Here is a 23,094-nt window from a genome sequence, read left to right as displayed (position 1 = left end):
ATTAATTTAAATTCGATGAAAGGTTTTTTTTTGATTCAACATAAATAAAAAATTGCTAGAGATTAACTTTGAGACATGAGCCACCAATAATGATTGTTTGGAAGGATTAGATATTGTTAATAATCTACAATTGTTAACGATGTAGCCGAAAGAGCGCTTCGATGAACTCAAAAATACATCAACAATTTAACGCATAAAAAAGAACAAAAACAATATTTAGTGCAAATTATTTATGAAAACAAAAACAAACAAATTCATGAATACTTATCATAATGCGACTAAAAATTGCTTAACAAATAAATGTGAATAGAGACAGAAAAAATACAAATAAGCGGCAATATTATTAAAAATGTATTAAATACATCGTATTGTTAACGTTACTGTAACTATTAATCATTTTGATAAAATTTTTGGAACATTTATAGATAAAATAAATGATTGTAACACAAAAAACTTTACAGCAAGACTGCAAAACTATGATAATAACTATAAACACAACTTAAACCACAAATAACTTCTAAAGGAATGATTTTATCGAAAAATTATAAGAGAACTTTTTTGTAGAGCATTCAATTTCTCATCAGAATATGCACTGATCATGTTCTTTAAATGGGAAATGTAACTCGACTTCGGCACGGTTCAATTTGGTAATTAAGAGCTTATTTGGGTAAGATATTTTTTTTTAGGTCAAGAACTAAAAATCCAGGGGGCGATCGCGAAAAAAAAGTCAACTTGCGAAATAACGGACACCCTATAATATACAGATATATCTTAATTTTTTAATTAATGATAATCGAATCATGAGCATGATTGTATCAGACGTCTAATAATTCTTTAAATATTTGTAAGTAATTTACTCATTAAAAAAAAGAAATTAATATAAAATTATGCGATAAAAATTGTTGAAAACTAAATATAATTTGTTGTTCTAAATAAAATCCAAAAATGATGAAGTGTCTACACATTTCAGTGTCATTTAAAATTATAACTATATATTTTCAAGCTCACATTTAATCATCAATTACACAACGCTGAATATTTCTAATTTTAAATCATAGAAGTCTTCAAGAAAAATGAAACTTACATAGCATCTAATTTAAAAGCTCTTGTAGAAATAAATATGTGCTTAAAATCTAAAAAAATTGTTGGTAAAAGCACAGAATCTTCAGTATTCAAGGAGTAACTTTTTTACACACCCAATGAAATATTTAAACATTGAAAATAATTAAAAGTTATCTCGTAAGTCCTCGGTACCTAAAAATGAAAATGATATTACATAGTTTATGACATTAAAAAAACATGTGACGAAAGAATTTAATTTAAGGTTTAAGCGGTAAAGCAAGATGATATTAAATTCTTAAACTCTCACAAACTGTTTAAATTACCAGGCAACCAGCAAGCGTTGACGGGTGAAAACAACCAAAAGGATATAATACTGCTATAAAATTAAGGAACTCTTGACGAGTAAATGTTGCGCTTGGTTATTAGCGGGCTTATTATAATTTCCATCTCTCACGATCCTGAAAAAAAAAAAAAAAAAATAATAAATTTGTCATATTAACCTATTGCTTTCATTTAAATTACATTTTCGTGTTAATGTGCTATTTTTAAATATAACTATACCAATAATTATCGTCATAATCGCAACAGAGATTTCTAAGTTATAAAACATTAGTATTTCTCTGTTTGCTGTCGGTATCAGTTTCTTATCCAACATAAGAATCATTAATGTTATTCTGTTGTTAATACAGAAGTTCTCTGATTTTATTCTAGATGACCCACATTGATGAGTAAAATGATAGATGATGACTTAGTAGTTAATTCCAACCACGTTGGAAGATTAATTATTAATTCTAATGTAATAATTCCAGGTCGAAACAATAGGGGATGCTTACTGTGTCGCTTGCGGTTTACACAGAAATACGAGCACACATGCGCAACAAATAGCCTGGATGGGTTTAAAAATGATCCAGACATGTTCCAAACATTTGACACACGAAGGAAAACCCATTAAGGTACGTATTCCATAAATAGATACACATAAAATAGAGTCCAGATATTTTTTGAGAATCTATTGGAATAGAACGGAAAAGCGCTGACTGCTCATTAAAATTTATTCTAAAGCGAGACAATTATTGAACACTTGAACTTTTAATCGACTTAAAATGCGTAAGGTTAGTGTGGAGTGTGCCTTTTTAAATAAATTGGATATGATAGGATAGAAGTAAGAGCCGTTTCAGTTATATTAATATAATTCGACTATCATTTCAATAATGTAACAATAAAGCTCATAAATTGAATTCGCTGTATAAATAAGTAATCGGCTTAGCGTAAATTTATACGGGATTATCAGAAACTTAAACAAGAATACCTCTTGTTTAACTTCAACTTACATTCTATTTATTTATAATTTAACGTGAGATTCACGCGCGACTAAATATTCACTTTTTCTGTTAATTTGTAGTATTAAATATTTAAGAGGGAGTTGAGATAATTGTTATTTGTGCTTGGTTATTATGTTAAACTTTGTAAATACTTCAATTATTCTGAGACTAAGATAATTTAGAATGAGCGGTGTGTGAGGTTCAGAGTTCGAATCCCGCGGAGAGTTCTGTATGACTATTAATGCAAAGTATTAGATAGTACTCGAGGATCGAAAAAATTTTATTGCCTCCTCTCTCTAACTGTTTTAGGTAAATTTTATCCGAACAAAAACAGTTTCACTGTAAAAAAATCGCGCCAAGTCCCCGTTCATAAGACTATTAACCCGTCAGCACTCACGTTATGAGCATTTTGCTCACACAACAACATCGGACTTATAGAGCGGCGCTGTAGTGCAAGTGAGATACTAAAATTCACGTGAGTTATGACGGGTTAAGAAAAAAAAAATTTGTTTTTTTCTTTACAAAAATATATAAAATAAAAAAATTAAAAAATCCAAGCAACCGATATGATTGTTTATGATTTTCGGAAATTAAAAAAAAATTTGTTATAAATTTAAAAATTAAAAAAAAAATTTGGAACGTATTTAGTGTGCGCGGTTGCAAAATATTTTACTTTTAATGAAATTCGTAAAATCTATTGACTAGGACTTTAAAAAAATTGAAATACACAATGACGCACACCAAGTACGTTCCAAAATTTTTTTCTTAATTTTTAAATTTATAACAAAATTTTTTTTAATTTCCGAAAATCATAAACAATCATATCGGTTGCTTGGATTTTTTAATTTTTTTATTTTATATATTTTTGTAAAGAAAAAAACAAATTTTTTTTTTCTTAATAATCTTATGAACGTGGACTTGGCGCGATTTTTTTACAGTGAAACTGTTTTTGTTCGGATTTTAGTATTTTTTGTAATTATAAAATAACCCTCAATTATTTATTAAAAATCTGTTAAATTGACCTCCTCAATTATTTTTTAAGAATGTGTTGAATTGACCGGGATCTGGTCATAAAATCCTAGTAAATAATATCCCAGTGAATACATCACATCGAAAAGATATCCCATGGCAAAATATCCCAAATCAAAAATCTCTTATGGCAGAATTATCCCTTGACAAAAATATCTAAAATGAACAGTGTAAAAGGCACAACACGGTAACAAGCTTATGTGTTGGCCTAATATCGAATAAACACACACAAAGACCATGATAAAAGGGCGCAACACGGTAACAAGCTTATGTGTTGGTCTAATATCGAATAAACACAAAAAAAACCATGATAAAATATTAATTAATTTCAATAATATGAATGTGATATCGAGCTGTTTGGAAATTTATGTGGTAGGATATTTTATCAAGGGAAATTTATGTGAAGGGGATATGTTTGTCTTGAAACTTTTTTCCTTTGATGATTTTGTGTTTTGTTTCGTACCTTAAGTGCGTAAAAATTTAGTTGTATTTGATTTGTTAATTTTTGTAAATTTTGTCCACGGATTTTTTATCCATGGATATTTTGTCGGGGATATTTTGTCCGCGGATATAGAGTCATAGGATCCAAAATCCAATTTCCGTGAAGAACCTTTTAAAATTGGAATTTTGAGTTCCGCTTTTGACAGAAGCTGTGTTTGGGCATTCCTGAGATATTTTGAGACGATTTATTTGATTTTCACAGAATTTTTAACAGTAGCTTTGTTTGGGCGCTTCTGGCCAAATGCGGAAATTTCAGCGAAAATGCCAAAACAAAGCTCCTGTAAAAATTCTATGAAAATCAAATAAATCGTCTCAACCCAAAATATCTCAGGAATGCCCAAACACAGCTCCTGTTAAAAGCGGAACTCAAAATTTTAATTTTAAAAGGTGCTTCACGGAAATTGAATTTTGGCACACCCTACTATATATATATGATTGAGTGATTGAGTCTAAAACAAAGACTATTTTGATTATACATATATATAACCTGCATATATATATATATATATATATATATATATATATATATATATATATATGTATATATATGTATATGGGCCATTCCACGTCAAATCGACCACTTTTGACCCTGACCCCTTTTGATTTGGCTGAAAGTTTACCATCCTTTTCTACCCTATCAAAAACGTCTCTCATAATTTTTTCAAATTTTTTTACCCAACCAACAAAAAGTTATGAATTTTTCAAAAAAACCGCTTTTTTATTTTAAAATTGCCATAACTTTTTCAAAAATTGACTTATCGGGACGTTTTTTTTTTTCAAAATTTTTGTTATTAAATGTTCTTTTTGGGAAAAAATATAAAAAAATTATTCAAACCTATCTTCATAGTTATTTTTTAAATTTTCTGAAAAAACTCTGAATTTCTCGATGATAACCATTTTTAATTTCTTTTTTCTTTCTTTCATATAAAACTTTGACATTTTCTACAAATATCCTGAAATTTTTAGAAAGGTGTTTTTTCGATTTCTATTTTTTTTTTTTCAATTAAAAAAAAAAAATTTTTTTTTTTTTAATCTTATTTTTTATAACACTGGTCCAAAAATTTCCAGGAATCCTCAAATAACAAGAAAAAAGTATAGCAGCAAAAGTTGAACATGTTAATCATCGAGAAAATTAATTTTTTTAAAAACAAAAGAAAATTGAAAAACAAAATATCTATATATATATATATATATATATATATAGATTATTTGATGTAAAAATAATCCGATCAAAAACAGTTCCACTGTGAAAAATAGCGCCAAGTCCACGTTCATAATAAGACTTACAGTAAACATAGTCGGTAGTCTGGCGCTCCGTTTACAATGGATTTGAACGGAACTTGGTGCCAGATTCTACCGAATCTGTGGATAAATCTTGATGTAGAAATGATTTGATGTGAAATATAATAAACATTCATCTTCGCAGCTGTATAACTCAAAAGCTGTTGGTCGGAGGGGATTTACGCAAAGGAACTTTTTGTAGCAAATTTTATGTTCTACAAAAGCTATACACGCGTTTTTCCCAAAAAAATTTTTTTCACGTCAAAAAATCAAGTTGAAACCGATAAAAAAATTTTTTCTGTGTTATTTAAATAGGAAACTGAATTTCTAAATGAGCTAAGCCGTTATTGCATTTAAAGCCTTTTACCCGGTCGCATAATTTTTTATTTTTTATAAAGTATCAGATTTTCAGGTAGCTCAGAGAAAAAAAAATATCGCCTAGAAATGAAGCACCCTAATATATATGGGTGATTCTCTGTAAGGATGTTTTTCGCTGTCCAGGCATTTTTTTATTGAAAAAATTGTTATTTTGTTACTAAAAAAAATTTGTTACGAAAGTAAATAGACATTTCTATTTGGAGCATTGAAAACTAAAATGAAATAAATTATGGTTTTTTTGCTATAAATTCGTAAACCACCGAAATAACAGTCCCCTGGGCTGTCCCATTCCCAAAATTGAAACTTTAAGATTAAATTTTAAGTTATTCGTCTATAATTTATCATTTTATTCATAATCTTTATAAACTTAATTAGTTATCTAACAATTTTCTTCAATAAAAAGTACCGAAAATTAATTTGTTTCATTAAATTCATTAAACCAAAGTGTGTCCCAGGCATTTTAAGAACAGTCCCCTGCCAGAAGTTCAAAGCTTAAAAAAAAAGTCCAGCTTACTATTTTATGTTCTGTAAGGTTTATAAGGACCTAACTAGCCTTGAGTTAATAACCATAGAGCTGTTAACGCTTTATCGCCATTTTATTTAGTGTCAAAGCACTGTTTGTGCTGAAGATATGTGTCTAGGCCACTTCAAAACTCAGTCCCCTGGCAGCTATTTTTATTTATAATTTATTCATAAAATTCGATCCATAAGTCTTAATATTATTCTAATTAATGTAAACAAATTAATGTAAACATAATGTAAACAACAGTCCCTTGGCAAACAGTCCCCTATTATGTTACATGGCAAAAGATACACAAATATCGAAAGAGCAAAAATTAATTCGGCTATTCATTTATTATGATTAAGCTGATAGTTTTGTAGCTCTTGTTAATTTTTTTTTCTAATAAAATCAAAAATAATTTGGTCGGATAATTTTGTACAGATTTATGACGTCCTTACAGAGAATCACCCATATATATATATATTTATATATATATATATATATATAGCAGCATATATATATATATATATATATATATATATATAATATAACGCGGCTTGTATACACGATAGCGTCTACAATTCTCAACGAATTTAGATGAAACTTGGTACACATATTCTTTGGATAATAACCTTGAATGAGTTCGTAGATAAGGGTAATCCGTCTATAAGTTTAGAAATGGTAGCTCTTCAAAATTATCAAAATAGTGAAAATCACGTTTTCGGTCACTTTATTGATGTATAACTTTCGATTGAAAAGAGATGGCTAATTTTTAATAAATTCATGTGTAAGCTCATGAAATTACCTTCAATTTGACGTATATAACATTGATATTTTGACCATTTTTAGTTATTTTATAAAAGTTAAGAGATCTATTAAACCATTCTCAGGCAATGTGTAGAGTAGTACTACCGATTTATGAATGTTATGCTATTGAAAATTCCCAACAGATCCTAATTAAATTTACTATACAGATTCTTTGGACAATTACACGGTGAGAAATTTCCATTATTTTTTATTCTGCATGGATTTTAGATATTACAATGGTGCATATTACTAGTGAACCTTATTGACTCAGAATAAAATTTTACAATGGCCCATAGTAATTTCCGAAACAAATGAAATCAGACATAGTAAATGGTAGAAATTGAAATGTACCATAGTAAAATGAAATATGCAATAATTTAAATTTCCGAATGTACTATAGCAAAAAAAATAAGAAAACGTTTGTAAAAAATAAAAAATTTTAGAGTAAAAATGTTTTATCAATCAAAAAAATATCAAACCAAACAAGATTTTTTTTGTTTGCAATAATTTTTAAAAATATTTTTTTAAAATATAGTTTTTTTTATTTTTTTTTTTTTCATTTTTAACAATGAACGTAGGATTTATTTTGGCAGTTAATTTTATTATGAATAATTATAAACACAATATATAACTTTTAAATTATTTTTTATTATTATTAGAAGTGTCGGTTGCAGGTTAACCATCAAATGTTTGTTTTCATTTTAATTTTTCACGGTAAATTATTAAATATTTTATTATTTATGAATCTTACAAATTTTCATTAACTATTCATGTGTTGATGGATTTATAAACTAATATTTATTTAAAACTTAATGTTTATTGCAATTTTCATAACACCGTTAACCACTACTGATAGCGTCTGTACACTTATGTTGACAAAACAAAGCAGCACGAAAAAATGAAAGAGCGCGCGTCGCGACTGACGCGCATACGTTTACTATGGGACATTTGAAAATTTCATAGTCACAATTTTAAATTTAAACCGAGTACACGTGACTAAATGTGAAACTTTTTTATAAATTTTTATTGTCGACTGAGCAACAGAAATTTTACTATGGAACTATAATGAAAAGTTTTAAGCACACTAACAGTTTTTGTTCTGTCAGTTTACGAAAATTTTTTATATATGTTTATGTAACAGTTGCATGGTCAAATTTACTATGGTCCCTAGTAAATATTGATTGGTACAATATGATATTCTTAAATTTTTATGGTAATATTTTGAATTGAGTCATTAAGGTTCAGTCTTATTATGTATGCATAGTAAATTTCTACAGAAATTTCTCACCGTGTAGCTTGCATGAGCCTTAAAATCGGTGAAGAATCTAACACTAAAAAAATATTTAGTCTTTCAGTTTATTTTGGCAATAAAGGGACGCATAGAGATGGCGAACCGTAAGCGCGCATACTTCGAAATATAATAGTTGGTATTACTTGATAAAATTTTTGCACGACACACAATAAAAATAGCATCAGAGGATTCTAGGATCGAAATATTTTTTAGCCTCCTTTCTACGACTATTTTTATTATTATACTCTTGTTAGTACAAAGGCACCCCCGAGTCAAAATTAAAAAACTAATTTCAGCCTCCGAATTCTACTCGAGGGTAAGGAGGCTGGAATCAATTTTTTAGATTATCTCAAGCTGTACAGCGATACCTTAATTTCAGCCTAAATTTGGTGTTTTTGTCCACTTTTACCAAGTTTAGGTTGAAATTAGTATTACAAAACCCTAAAATGACCCTCCAAAGCCTACAATTCGATCGAGAAGAAGATCCTCATTGGTTCATATGAAATAGGCGAGAGGAAAGAAGGGAAAGGAGAAGGAATTTAAATCAAAATGGCTGCCAGGAGCGGGAAAAATTTTAAATTAAAAAATAATTTTTTTATTTATTGATTATAATTTATAATTTTCATAATTTATAAAACTCGCTATGTGAATAAATAAAAAAATTAGCAATAAAAAAAACATTTGATAAAAATGTTTTCTTTATTTTATTTTTTTTGTCTTTAATAATTTTTCTTTTTTATTTTGATTTTTACTTTATTTTTTTCGGAGTTTTTTAAAGGAGGTAGAGGGGGGGATAAGGTTTCACATCACATTTACATTCATTCATCTTAATTAAGTTTAACGCTTGCCTTATAAATAATTTTATAAAAACACCTATCGCTCTAACCGAGATTCGAACAGTACACCTAACGCACGCGAGACTACAACTTAACCGCAACGCTATACGAACATTGGAGAAATTTTTATGTCAGGAGTTTCATTAACCAAATGTATAGATTTAAAAAACTGATTTCAGCCTCCTTGCCCTCGAGTAGAATTTGGAGGCTGAAATTATTTTTTTACTTTGACTCGGGCGAGCATTAGCTTCACAAATGAGGAGAAGAAGAAGGAGTCCCACACATCATGCGATCATTTTTTAAGTACGAAATGATAAATATCAAAGTCTAAATTTTTAATTATTATACTTTAACATTTTCGACATTCACATAGCGAATATTACTGTTTGAAATCGTATTTTCGCCACATAAATAATAAATTTTATAGCATTTAAATGATAAATATTATAAAGTGATCATTAAAATCACGATTTTACTGTTTGAAATGATAATTTCTTTCAGTTGATCATTACTTATTATAAATCGACTAAAGTAAAAGCCCCAATTATTGACAGGGGTCTAAATATTGACACCTTAAATTATTTTTAAATATATTTAATTATCTGTAATAAGAATAACTATCGTATAAATTTTTATTTAATTCTAATTAATTAAAAAATTGAAAAAAATTACTATCAGTTCAAAATATTAGATATTAATTATTAAAAAAAAATAAAGTCAATACCAGTTCATTAAACCAGTTTACGAGCGTCTATTTTCTCATCAACTTTGGTTAGAAAAGCATTTTTTTTAAATGCCGAGTTTAAATTAATTTCTTCATCTAATTATAATGATCTTTTTTTTTTTTTTTAATTAACAATATATGAAAAATTTATAAAATTAAATAATCGAAATTAATTGCATGCTTTATAATATTTTAATAATAGGTGTCAATAACTAGTTCATAATTTTTAAGTTGAATCTCATATTGACAGCCAGTCGACAACGTTATATGACCCCTTTTTTTACTTTAACCTAAAAAATTTGCTGTAAGAGTTTGAACTCTTCTAATTTAATGAATTATTTTTAAATTAATTTTTACATTTTTAATAGTAATTAATTATTTATGAAAATTAGTATTAATAAACTTTAATAATATTGATTACTCAATAATGAGTTTCGATTAATAAAAATAAGCAGATAATTCGACACATGCACAGTATAGGTGTCATTAATTGGGGCTACTCTCTAAACATGAATTAGTGAAAATTCACTTGAATAAGTGAATATTCACTATTTCATGTTTAGAGAGTAAGGTATGTCATTAATTAGATCAATCAGTTTTTTAATCTGTCAATAATTGGTGTATCCGGATAATCTATTTAATTATTTAAAATTAATTAGTAAATATCACTGATTATCATTTAAAAAAAAATTGATTAGTAAAAATATTACTTGAGCCATAACCACTAATAAAATTCAACGATATTGACATTTGATTTCGTAAAAAAAAATGAAATCATAACTTTGTCTCTTATAATGTCAACAATTGGGGCTTTTACCTCATTATTTATTAAAGTTTACTTTTTACCGTGTAAAAAAAAAATGAGTATTGCTATTAACATATAATATTTCAACCAAATTTTTAAACGTTAGTTTTTCACATTCAAAGTTAAAGTAAAAACTTTGAAAATTTTATTGAGAGCATAAAGTTGAAAAATTCTAAGTCCAAAACTGGGCTTAGTTAATGTTTTTAACTGTAAACTGACGAAATTCTATGTTCCATGAAATCGTAAAATTAACCTACTTATGCTCTTAGTAGGCTGAAGTACCGCAAAAAAGGTGTTCAAAGCGATCCTAGGTTTTGGAGGTTGAAAATATTATTCTAAAACACTAATTTTGGCCTCCATACCCTATTTTGAGTACATTGAGGGTCAAAATAGTATTTCACATTCAGCGGTAGGCACATCATCAAAAGAAAGTAGGCTTTTGAGGCTTGAATTAGTGTTTTAATTTTGACTCGGGCCAACATAACTTGTGTACTATCAAACATAGATATTTCAATCAAGATTAATTCTTCAATTTTCAAAGATTTACTTAGTGCAATAGGAACGAGTAAATCATTAAAACAAACCAAAAATTTGTTCCCGTCAAGCAGTAGAAAAATTTTCATAGCTTGGAAACACGATAACAAAAAATTCATTATTTATGTCTTTTTCTTCATAGACTTGTTTTGTCTCTTTGAAAATTTATTATCTTAAATGGCTATATAACTCGGTACTGTTTAATTATAATTAAAGAAAAACTAAACAGGTGTTTTCTTTGTTATTATACATAAAATATGTACGGTAACTTTTGTTCCTAATGCGTTTCTGCGTTATAATAACAGCTGAAACTGAGTTGAGTAAGGGAAATATCGCGAAATATTTGGAAATAAATTTCTTCAATAGTTGACAATAATAAATTTTATCCGTTCCCACTTTACTCCATCAATTAGCATTACTTCAATGGACGTGAGTTCGAATCTCGGTTGGAACCAAATAATTTTTTTTTTATAAAATAAAAAGTCAACAATTTTTTTCCGCCGTACAGATCTCAGAGCATTAATAAAATGAAGCGTTATGAAAATGAATAATTTAGTACTCTGGGCAAGGCTACTGTTTCATAAGTCTCATGACACTCATGTGTCGAGGGAGAAATAATCGACGTCGGGAATGGTGCGATCAACGATTGATTTTCATACTATACCTATTGCTCAAGGCTTGATATAAATAAATTAACCGGGTATTTTATAATTCAGTATATGCCACTATCTATTTCAATTATCACAGCCACCCGATTTTAATATTAAATCCGTTTACAATATAAGATACTGGCATTTGTTGGGAAAATTGATAAACTGAGCTGTAATAATATACTGGAAAAAGAGCTTTTCATTTTGTTTAAAAAAAAAAACCAGGTTGACATATTTCGCCCGGAGCCAAACTTCTCAGCTTCCCATGCTGCTAATAGATTAATTAAGGTTTATCATACACACGTAAGATGTATACGTGTGATGTCGGTTAATTAATATGTCTTATCAACCTGCTTTATTTTACATCTAAGGAATTTACTATTAGATATTATATATTAGCTTGCAATCATTAGGTAGAGTATTGAAAATTATAAATTATTAGTCCCTCTAAAATTTATCACTAAAATTTTATGATTTTTGATTATTAACTTATCAAAAAAAACTTCTTCAAGATTAATTAACATGTTGTTAAATCATTTATTTATAAATATTATTGCTAATTTTTGATATTCAATATTCTGAAAAAATTTCGTAGTAAAAAATTACCCAGGCCTGGAATCGAATCTAGGTCTTTTGCGTTTAAGTTCGACGATTTAGACTTTTTGAATCCATATCTGTGTAAAAATTTTGTTTATGTAAAAAATTGAGTTTACAAAATTTTTTTATTGCGATTCTAAATTAAAAACTTTTATAAAAAATGGTCTTTTAATATGTATCAATTAGTTTATAAAAAAAAACTACTTAATGAGAAATAAAAGTTTTCAAATAATTCAAATTATTACTTGATAATTTTATGACAGATGAGAATTGGAATTCATACTGGGATGGTACTAGCTGGAGTAGTTGGTAAAAAGATGCCAAGATATTGTCTCTTTGGACACAACGTCACTATTGCTAACAAATTTGAATCAACTAGTGAGCCGTTGCGGGTCAATGTCAGTCCAACAACTTATGAGTAAGTCTTATTTTTCGATTTTTATTAAATTAAAAAAATTTTCTATGCTACTGATGATTATTGATGAGAATATAAAGATATAAATGATGTAATGATTAATGTACAATAAATATTTTCAGACATCTCATCAAAACACCAGGATTTATCCTAGAAAAAAGATCTCGAGATAATCTTCCGAAAGAAATTCCATCAAGTGAACCAGGCACTTGTCATTTTCTCAATGGTTATCGCCATCCAGGCGTCGATGAAAGTAACCCACTGGATGCTCATATTCAAGCAGCCGTTACAGAGTATGATATTACTTGTGGCATGTAGATATAATAATAATAATAATAATAATAATAATAATAATAATAATAATAATAATAATAATAATAATGATAAAAAAAATAATAATAATTACATAATGAAAATTACATAATAAATAATTAAATAAAGTATACATTAAATAAAATATTAATAATAATAATTTTCGTGTCGATTTATTCACCAAAAGTACCAAAAAAATTTTTTTTTCTTATTCTGTATAATTTTATTCCGTAGACTTGATTAGAAATTGTTTTAATATATTCATGCTTAGGAGAAAAAAAAAATCGGTCTTTTCATTTAGGTAACTAATTTTTCTAACTAATTTTGAATGAAATATTATGCTACTAATTAATCAGTATTTATATTAATGATACAAAAGCACGAAAATATCTTCTTATAATTATAATTTTAAAAATCTGACAAAAGGTTGAAATGTACCTGAAGTTCCGAACGTTCGTAAAAAAAAATTAAAATTTTTAACGGCAGGCCATCCCTGGAACTTCCTACTTTTTTCAAGCTTAAAACGCTCAAAAATCTTCCTATTAGTTAATTTTTGAGATCACAAATTCGAAAGTTACATAACAAAACGACTTTTTAAAAATTTTGGAATGGCTATAACTTTTGAACGCCTTTTTCGATTTTGATGTACTTGGCGTAGTTTGACGCAATTTTTTAAGTGCCAAAATTATTTGTGAGGTCTTGAGTCGATGGATCGAAGAGTTTAAAAGTTATCTCAAAAAAACGATAATTTAGAAATTTGTAAATGGCTACTTTTGAACGTGTTACTCGATTTTGACTTACTGGGCGGCATTTGACACAGTTTTTTAAGTTAAAAAAGTTTTTCTGAAGGCTGGAGTTGACTAGTCAAATATTTTGAAAGTTATTTGGGAAAAAACTCGAAAAAAATTTTTTTTTTCGTTTTTATTTTCTGATTATCTTTGAAATGGCTCGATCGATTGACTTTGAGATCAAATCAGCTCGAAGTCTCGAGGAACACTTTCGAACGCCGTGTCGTTTATCTCGATCGGTTGATTCGTTTTAAAGATCTTGTACGACAAAAATTAATTTACACACACACACACACACACACACAAACACACACGCGCGCGCGCGCGCGCACAGCTGGATATCCAGCCAAAAATAGTCGGAACGGCTTTCTAGGACCCCAAAATTTGGACATCTGATGAAAATTCGCATTCTCAAAAGTATATATTAAGTACATCGTAAAAACACCAAATTAACAAACTTACATCAAAAGTAATTACACGGAGAAAATTAAATGATAGGGGTTATCATACTAAATTTGTAGCTCCAATCATCTAGGATGATTAAAAAATTTTTCAATGCAAAGATGGTTACAGTTTTTATGATTACAGTTACCATTTTTTATAGTAACAGTTACAATCAGGATGATAACAGTCACTATCAGGATGGTTATAGTTACTATCAGGATGATAATATTTACTATCAAGGATAGTGATTAATATTATTGAATTCTATGAAAAAATTGATCGAAAATTCAATAATTTTCAAGTATTTTAATAATTGTCAAGTACACGGAAAGAAAATTATAGGCACTTTTCCCATTCATCACGGGAATAGTTTTCATAATCATATAGAAATTTTTTCTATACTGCTATAAAAATAGTTTCCATGATAGTATTGGAATGATTCCTATAATAGTATGGAAACTTTTAATGTTTACTGTCACTGCAAAGGTCTTGACTTGAATTTGTGTCTTTTCAAAGTTTTATATCATTCTCACCGATAGTCAATTTATTATGATAAGTATTGTCTGCATTCGAAAATGCTCTATTTCTAGATACATAATTAAGAAATGACCTTGTATCTTGTGAACCATTGAAATTTTTAAAGATATAAGCTCATTCCAATGTTACACTTATCAAGACCTTTCATTTAAGTACGCACATCAATTTTTCATATATTCATATATATAATATATATGTTAGGGTGGCGCAAAAAAACGGACTATTTTTTTTTTTTAAGTCTCAAGTGAAAAAATGTTAGTTTTTGATGTTTTAAGAGCCCTCACCAAAGGACAGCTCAAAAAAAAATTTTTAAGAGGTCACTCCAAATTTTTTAAAATTTCAAAAATCGTCAAAAATCGAATTTTTTTTTTTTAATTTTTTTTCTTGTTACGGTATAATTTTATAGACCAAAAAAAAATAAGTTTCTGAAAGTTTCAGTTCAAAATTTAAATTTTGGAAGGTCGCTCATAATTTTTTTTTTTTTTCTTTAATTAGTCATATCGCCGACTTTAAGTGTTAGGAGTGGTACGTTGGGGTCTTTTTAGTTTGAAAAAATCTTAACCTACGCGGCAAGGTCAAATCTCAACCAAGCTGGTTTCTAAGACCAGCTTGGGATTCAAACCCCACGCCTGGCAGTTGATTAAATAAAATTATTAAATTAAAAAAAAATTATATTTTCTATGTTGTGCTTGATTTTTAGTTCATCTCGTGATGTATTTTTATCGATTATTGTACTAAATAAAAAAAAAAAATGCATGGAATTTTAATTTGAATGGTAAAAGGTCGCTCGAAAGAATCTAAACTAATGCATTAATAAATTGAAAAAAAATATGAGCGACCTTTCAAAATTAAAACTTTGAACTGAAATTTTCAGAAACTTATTTTTTTCTAGTCTATAAAATTATACCGTAACGGGAAAAAAAAATTAAAAAAAAAAAAAAATCGATTTTTGACGATTTTTGAAATTTAAAAAAATTTGGAGCGACATCCTAAAAATTTTTTTTTTAAGCTGTCCTTTGGAGAGCTCTTAAAATATCAAAAACTAACATTTTTTAACTCGAGACTCAAAAAAAAAAAAATAGTCGGTTTTTTTGCGCCACCCTAATATATGCCCAGATAGCAAAATGACGTATTAAGTTATTCCGAATGAGCTCAGATTTCTGATTTGGACGTCAGAGTCTACGTCTAAAAGACGTCTTTAAGACCTTCTGAAGAGGTCGAATGCGCCGCTTATTGTAGACTTTAAGAACTCATCAAAACGAGCTCTTAAAGAGCTCTTTTTTCTGAACTCGCACAAATGAATGATTTTTTATCTCTATACGCTATTATAATGATAACAATAATAAGAACACAACAAAAATAATATTAATAATAATAATAATAAAAGTAAATTATGAAAAATAATTCAGAGTTTCACGAAGCACCGATGCTGATTTCGAATGTTTATTATTTTAGTTAGACCTAATATTGTCGGTTTAAAGAGAGAAAGTGAAAATCGCAATTGCCGTAACTAAGATTCGAACCCGTGTCGCGCGCGTGCTAGATCGATACCTAACCCCCTACGCTGTTCAAACGATATGTCGTTATACATCTCATTATTCTTATAAGCTAAGTTTATATAGTGATGAAATGTTGCGATCATTGTCTATATTATTTATTCTATTTGATACTGTGTATCGATAGAGAAAAAGTAACTTTTACGAATATTTATATACTAAAAAATATTCAAAAGTCTACCTGTAATATTTTTTTAAATAGTCTATATAAATTTTGTTTACTTTTCACAATATAAAATCTAATAGATAAATTAATGAATATTAAAAATTCAACAATAATTAATAAGTATATAGTTATAAGATATCGTTAAATTCGAATAAAATGTTTAAAATTGATACATGCAAAGTACTCCTTAAATGTAGAAAGTTCACATTATTTTTTCAGATTAGAATCCAATTTTATGATTTTATCTAAATTAGTTTGATTACGAACCAGATTTTAACATTATTGCCTATTACTTTATAATATAATTTAAAATTTTTGAAAAATTTAATTAACCTGGATTAAGAGAAATAAGTTAACCTATGCCAAGTGTATATCTATATATTAATCTATTCAAATTGTTTTAAATCATTTAATTCGAATTATTTTTAATCATTTTCAATTTAATTTCTCAATCAGGAAAGTAATAAATGAAAAATGAATAAGATTTTGACAGCTTTATATTAAAAAGAAATTTGTGTTTTTGTTTATAATGTCTATAAGCTCATTATACGCAACTCAAAAAGAAGTCCAAAAAAGGGACAGTTAGATGTCAGAAAATTGACTCCAAATTTATGAGTTCATTAAGAGCTCTTAGTTCTGACCTCGTAAAAAAGAGCTCCTTAAGACGTCACATTAGGACTTCTATAAGAAGTTTTTTAAAAGACTTCATACTGAAATCTTTCTGACTTGGATGCTGACTGGGTGTATATATGAAATATATATCAAAATGCATGTGGGATGTGGGTACTCAAATGAAAGCTCTTGGTGAGTGTAACATCGGGATGAGCTTATATCTTTTAAATTAAAATACATGAAAGTCTTGAAGTTAGTCAAAAGTCGAAACTCGCAAAAAACGGGCCACGATTCATTATTGGTTAAAATTTAGGCCCGCGCGTAGCGCGCTATCCAAATTTCTAGTCTTTAAAAAAATCAATGGTTAAGAAAGTACAGTGCAATTTAACAAAAGTCATTGTGTAATAAAGAAAAATTTTATTTATTTATGGTTCACAAGTCACGGCTCCCATAAATTATGGAAACAATTCCTGTAAATATAGGAACCACTCCATTAATTCATATCGGAACTATTTGCATAATTATTGGAAACGATCTTATAAATTGTAGGAATACTTCTTAATATTATGGGCGTCATTCCCATAATCATAGTAATCGTTTCTACAATCAGTATAGGAACTAATCCCATAAATCTATAGGAATAATACCTATATTTTTTTTTCAGTATATATTTACGTTTTTGACCGTGGTTTTTAAACGCTGATGTTTAAATTTTACTTACTACCTTAGATAGTAGCTGTTATAATTCCTGATGGTAACTGTTACCATCAGAAATTATAAATATAACTATTTAGGACGATAATGGTAACTAACTCTAGTTAACATACAGGATTGTAACAGTTATTATAAATATGGTAAATGCTACCATCTAGATGATTTCTACAATCATCTAGATAGTATTCACTACCATCGGGTTGATGGTAAAATTTTTTATCATAACTACCCTGATAAAAAAAAAAAAGTATTGAGACAAAGAAAAAAGTATTGAAAAGTATTGGTTTTCTAATCAATCCAATACTTTTCAATACTTTTTTCTTTGTCTCAATACTTTTTTTTATTCAGGGTAGATGGTAACTGCTATTATTTAAGTTTCTCCGTGTAATAATCAATGAGTATCACAATTTTGATCGCTGTATATTTCAATATGACTAAAATAATCATCTCTAGAACCAATGCAAGAGTAAAATTCTATAAAATAGACAAAGATAGTAGATAATTTTTGGTCCAGACCGATGGTTAGATATGCAAATTAAAGCTCATTTATTGAGCTTTTAGATGTAATTTACAAAAATTTTATAATCCATTGCATTCAATAATTGTTCTGCAAAGAAACAATAAAGTAACAATTTTTAAGAATTCAAATTTTTGTTATCTTAAACTATCTAATTTAGAAAAAAAAATTAGTATGCAAATTTAAGCTAATGTAATAGGATATCGCGTTCAATTGTTATCACGCGGAAAAACAGTAGAATTGAAAATTTTTGATTTGCTATTAATTCTAAACTAATCAACCAATTTGGCTCATCTTCGAACTTAACCTTGGAAATCGTCGAAATTATAAGTATGTTAAGTTTTATTATGATCTGCATAGAATTTCAGGAGTTAGAGAAGAGACAGCTGGTCATATCGTATATATAAATGTAAATGTATATATTTATATACATAAATAAATTTTTTAACCATATGCATTTTCTGAATCCGCAACATGATTACCCGCGTTTGTGATGGCTTAATTACGAATAAAACACACATTCAAACCATGTTAAAAGGGCGCAACACGATTACCCGAGTTTGTGATGGTCTATTTACGAATAAAATACACATTCAAACCATGTTAAAAGGGCACAACACGATTACCCGCGTTTGTGATGGTCTATTTACGAATAAAATACACATTCAAACCATGTTAAAAGGGCGCATCACGATTACCCGTGTTTGTGATGGCCTAATTACGAATAAAACACATAGTAGAAGATCCGAATCTAAATCGACCTTCACCGGATTGATAAAAGAATCAAACTTATTTAATAATAAATTTCGTATATTAGAAAATATATAAAAAATGGGTAGACAACAAAAATCCTGGACAGAATATTTTTAATTATTTTTTAAAAAATGATTTTTCATAAAATGTTGCATGATGAAGATAATAGTAAAATTTTATACTGGACTTAAAGTATAGAACATATAGAATGTGCAGACGTAGGGTTGACTATTATTTACCTGGACGAACTACTGGGTTGACAGGTATAAACAGGTATGTCAATACTAGTTACTTTCACTAGATTTGATAATAGAAAAAAATTTATATCAGCATAAGCGTTGTTTTATTCTGAACACGATGATATAGGGTTGACTGCAAAAAATTCGGTCCTAATAAGGGTTGACAAATTTTAAAGATTTCAATTTCAACGCGTTCGGAAATGAGTGACAGAGAGATCCGAGGTAAGTATACCGTGTGATAATAAAGGACCGAACATTGCTGTTGGGTCTGTAAGGATCGTGAATATAAGAAAGTGCGCATGCTCGGTGTGTAAACTATATGGAGAGTAGAGGTACCCCTTCTACCCTCCATATTGTAAACAGTACATGTTTTTTTGGAGCAACTGACATATGAATTCAGTATGCGTTATTTCGGAGCAACTGAAAATATGTTGCAAACAAATTAATTAATTAAATACATAATAATCTAATATATTTAATATAATACAAAAATATTAAACAATATAACATATATTAAACAAATTAATAAGTAATAATTAATTAGTATTACTTTATACCACTCTTTAGTACACGGTGAGAAATTTCCATTATTTTTTATTCTGCATGGATTTTAGATATTACAATGGTGCATATTACTAGTGAACCTTATTGACTCAGAATAAAATTTTACAATGGCCCATAGTAATTTCCGAAACAAATGAAATCAGACATAGTAAATGGTAGAAATTGAAATGTACCATAGTAAAATGAAATATGCAATAATTTAAATTTCCGAATGTACTATAGCAAAAAAAATGAGAAAACGTTTGTAAAAAATAAAAAATTTTAGAGTAAAAATGTTTTAGCAATCAAAAAATATCAAACCAAACAAGATTTTTTGTTTGCAATAATTTTAAAAATATTTTTTAAAATATAGTTTTTATTTTTTTTTCATTTTTAACAATGAACGTAGGATTTATTTTGGCAGTTAATTTTATTATGAATAATTATAAACACAATATATAACTTTTAAATTATTTTTTATTATTAATAGAAGTGTCGGTTGCAGGTTAACCATCAAATGTTTGTTTTCATTTTAATTTTTCACGGTAAATTATTAAATATTTTATTATTTATGAATCTTACAAATTTTGATTAACTATTCATGTGTTGATGGATTTATAAACTAATATTTATTTAAAACTTAATGTTTATTGCAATTTTCATAACACCGTTAACCACTACTGATAGCGTCTGTAGACTTATGTTGACAAAACAAAGCAGCACGAAAAAAATGAAAGAGCGCGCGTCGCGACTGACGCTCATACGTTTACTATGGGACATTTGAAAATTTCATAGTCACAATTTTAAATTTAAACCGAGTACACGTGACTAAATGTAAAACTTTTTTATAAATTTTTATTGTCGACTGAGCAACAGAAATTTTACTATGGAACTATAATGAAAAGTTTTAAGCACACTAACAGTTTTTGTTCTGTCAGTTTACGAAAATTTTTTATATATGTTTATGTAACAGTTGCATGGTCAAATTTACTATGGTCCCTAGTAAATATTGATTGGTACAATATGATATTCTTAAATTTTTATGGTAATATTTTGAATTGAGTCATTAAGGTTCAGTCTTATTATGTATGCATAGTAAATTTCTACAGAAATTTCTCACCGTGTACAAAACCAGTTTACTCATTTTATCCAAAAATAAAATTCCATTCTAATCAGAAAAAATTAAATAAATTAATTTAATTGTTATCTCAAAAGTAACGTAAAGGATTAATCATTTATTACATTGTTTTTGTATAAAAAAAAAAATAGGAAAACGGTTGACCCTGAAGGCCATCCCTGCAACTTCCCGCTAATTCCATACTTAGGCGCTTAAAATTGCACCAATGACGTTTTTGAGCTCTTCGAGCTCAAAAATACAATTTATGGGTTATTTTGAGCTCTCCGAGCTCAAAGAGATTGCTTTCCTATGCTGTTGAGCTCTTCGAACTCAAAAGTCTGATAGAGATTTGATAAGACACTTTTTTTTGAATTTTTAAACCGCAATAACTTTTGAATGAATAAACCGATTTTCACGCGGTTGCCAGCATTCGACGCAGTTTTTTAAGCCTCACAAAGGATTTCAAATTTTGAATTGATCGCGCTAGGAATTTCGGAGTTATTCCGAAAAAACACTTTTTTCGGTTTTCTTTCGTTCACGATATCTCTCGAACGAATGAACCGATTTTGACTCGACTGGTGACGATCGACGTGGTTTTTTGAGGTTAAGAGCTGATTAGTTTTTGGAATTGAACCATCAAGCCGTTTAAAAGTTATTCCAAAAAAATCACATTTGAAAAAATTTTTTTTTTCAATTTTTAGAAGATTTCTCAAAATCTATTGATCTGAATCGGTCCAAATAGTTTTCAAAATCTAAGTTTGGTCAAGTCCTTTCGAATGGCACCAACCGCGATAAAATTGGTCAAGCCGTTCAAAAGTTATAAGCGGTTCACATACATTCACACACACACACACACACACACACACACACACACACACACACACACACACACACACACACACACACACACACACACACACACCATCGCGAGAATAGTCAGGGAAGCTTCCTGTGACCTTCAAACGTCGAGATCTGATGAAAACTCGATTTTTGCAAAACGGGGTGAAAACAATAACTTCCCGATTTTTGAAAATCTTCGATTTTCTTAGCGGGAAGTTAAAAATCTTAAAAACTTATTAAATTGAATAATTACACTGGCGAGAATTTAACACCTGAGACAGAAGTGACTGTTGATGCCATTTTGGAAAGATAGCCAACATTCCTACTTTAACAACCAGACTTTTTAAATCTTATAAGATGGCTGGCAAAAGCGCGAAACGAACTATTATTTGAATTTAAGAAGAGGTCGCTTTTAACAATTCTGTAATAAATGAAATACAATAACATTATTTAAAAGACATTAAATGTTGAAATAATTAAAAAATTACAGTCATTTTTCTTAATAAATAATTTATAAAAAAAATAACAAATTTTTATCTATTAACAATCATGAATTTCATAATTTCATAAAATATTTATTTAATTAATTTTTTTATCAAAAATTACCCGATATTTTTTGTTTTTAGCATTGATTATGATCAATAATAAAAAAAGAAAATATTCATAATGATTGTTCAATTTTCTATAATAAAAATTTTATGAAACCAAATACAGCAGGCATCAACATTTTTTGTATTAAAAGTGAAATTATTTATAATTACAATAATTATGATGAATAATAAATCTTTTCCAAAATTCTGTCAATCATTTTTTTATAAATAATATTAATCAATTCAACAAAAAAAAATAAAATGATTGGTTATAATCAGTTGTCTACTTTGTTTTCAATGTCATAAAAAATTTGACAACTATATATCAGCAACTTTAACTTTTACTCACATGATCCAACCAATCAACCACTTACTCACTGACAACTAAAAATAATCAATGTCATTGGACAATTTATATGAATTATTATACTTACACCTAGACTTCAGATAATTATCATCAATGAAAATCAAATCAGTAATCATTTACCACAAATAAATAATTTTTTTATCAGATTCCACAGCTGTTCGTCTTATGTCGGGCGTCATCTCGTCTTTTTCTTGTCTCCTTGACTACCAAGATGGCGATCATGATTATACGAGGGAAAATGCACGTCGCTGATTGGCCATCCTAG

At 28.2% G+C, this 23,094-nt stretch overlaps 1 protein-coding gene and 1 long non-coding RNA gene across 4 annotated transcripts in view; one reads left to right on the top strand and one right to left on the bottom strand.

The window, feature by feature from the left end:
• LOC123271496 (head-specific guanylate cyclase) overlaps positions 1-13,085 on the top strand; it is a 296,342-nt gene extending 283,257 nt beyond the window's left edge. For all 3 annotated transcript variants that reach the window (XM_044737842.1, XM_044737840.1, XM_044737841.1), the window contains 3 exons: positions 1,872-2,015; positions 12,583-12,737; positions 12,857-13,085. In XM_044737842.1, the coding sequence (XP_044593777.1) occupies positions 1,872-2,015; positions 12,583-12,737; positions 12,857-13,052 (495 nt within the window). In that variant the 3' untranslated portion in view covers positions 13,053-13,085. The remainder of the gene's footprint in view (positions 1-1,871; positions 2,016-12,582; positions 12,738-12,856) is intronic.
• On the bottom strand, positions 965-22,978 carry LOC123271505. The gene is made up of 3 exons (XR_006510893.1): positions 22,897-22,978; positions 1,386-1,520; positions 965-1,254 (listed from the first exon to the last, which is right to left on the bottom strand). It is a non-coding gene; the product is annotated as an uncharacterized LOC123271505 (long non-coding RNA).
• Positions 22,979-23,094: the final 116 nt, after the last annotated feature.

This window comes from Cotesia glomerata, linkage group LG9, assembly GCF_020080835.1.
Source record: "Cotesia glomerata isolate CgM1 linkage group LG9, MPM_Cglom_v2.3, whole genome shotgun sequence".
NCBI classification, from domain to species: domain Eukaryota; kingdom Metazoa; phylum Arthropoda; class Insecta; order Hymenoptera; family Braconidae; genus Cotesia; species Cotesia glomerata.
Note: the sequence above shows the minus strand (reverse complement) of the source record. Positions and strands in the feature narration are given on the sequence as shown.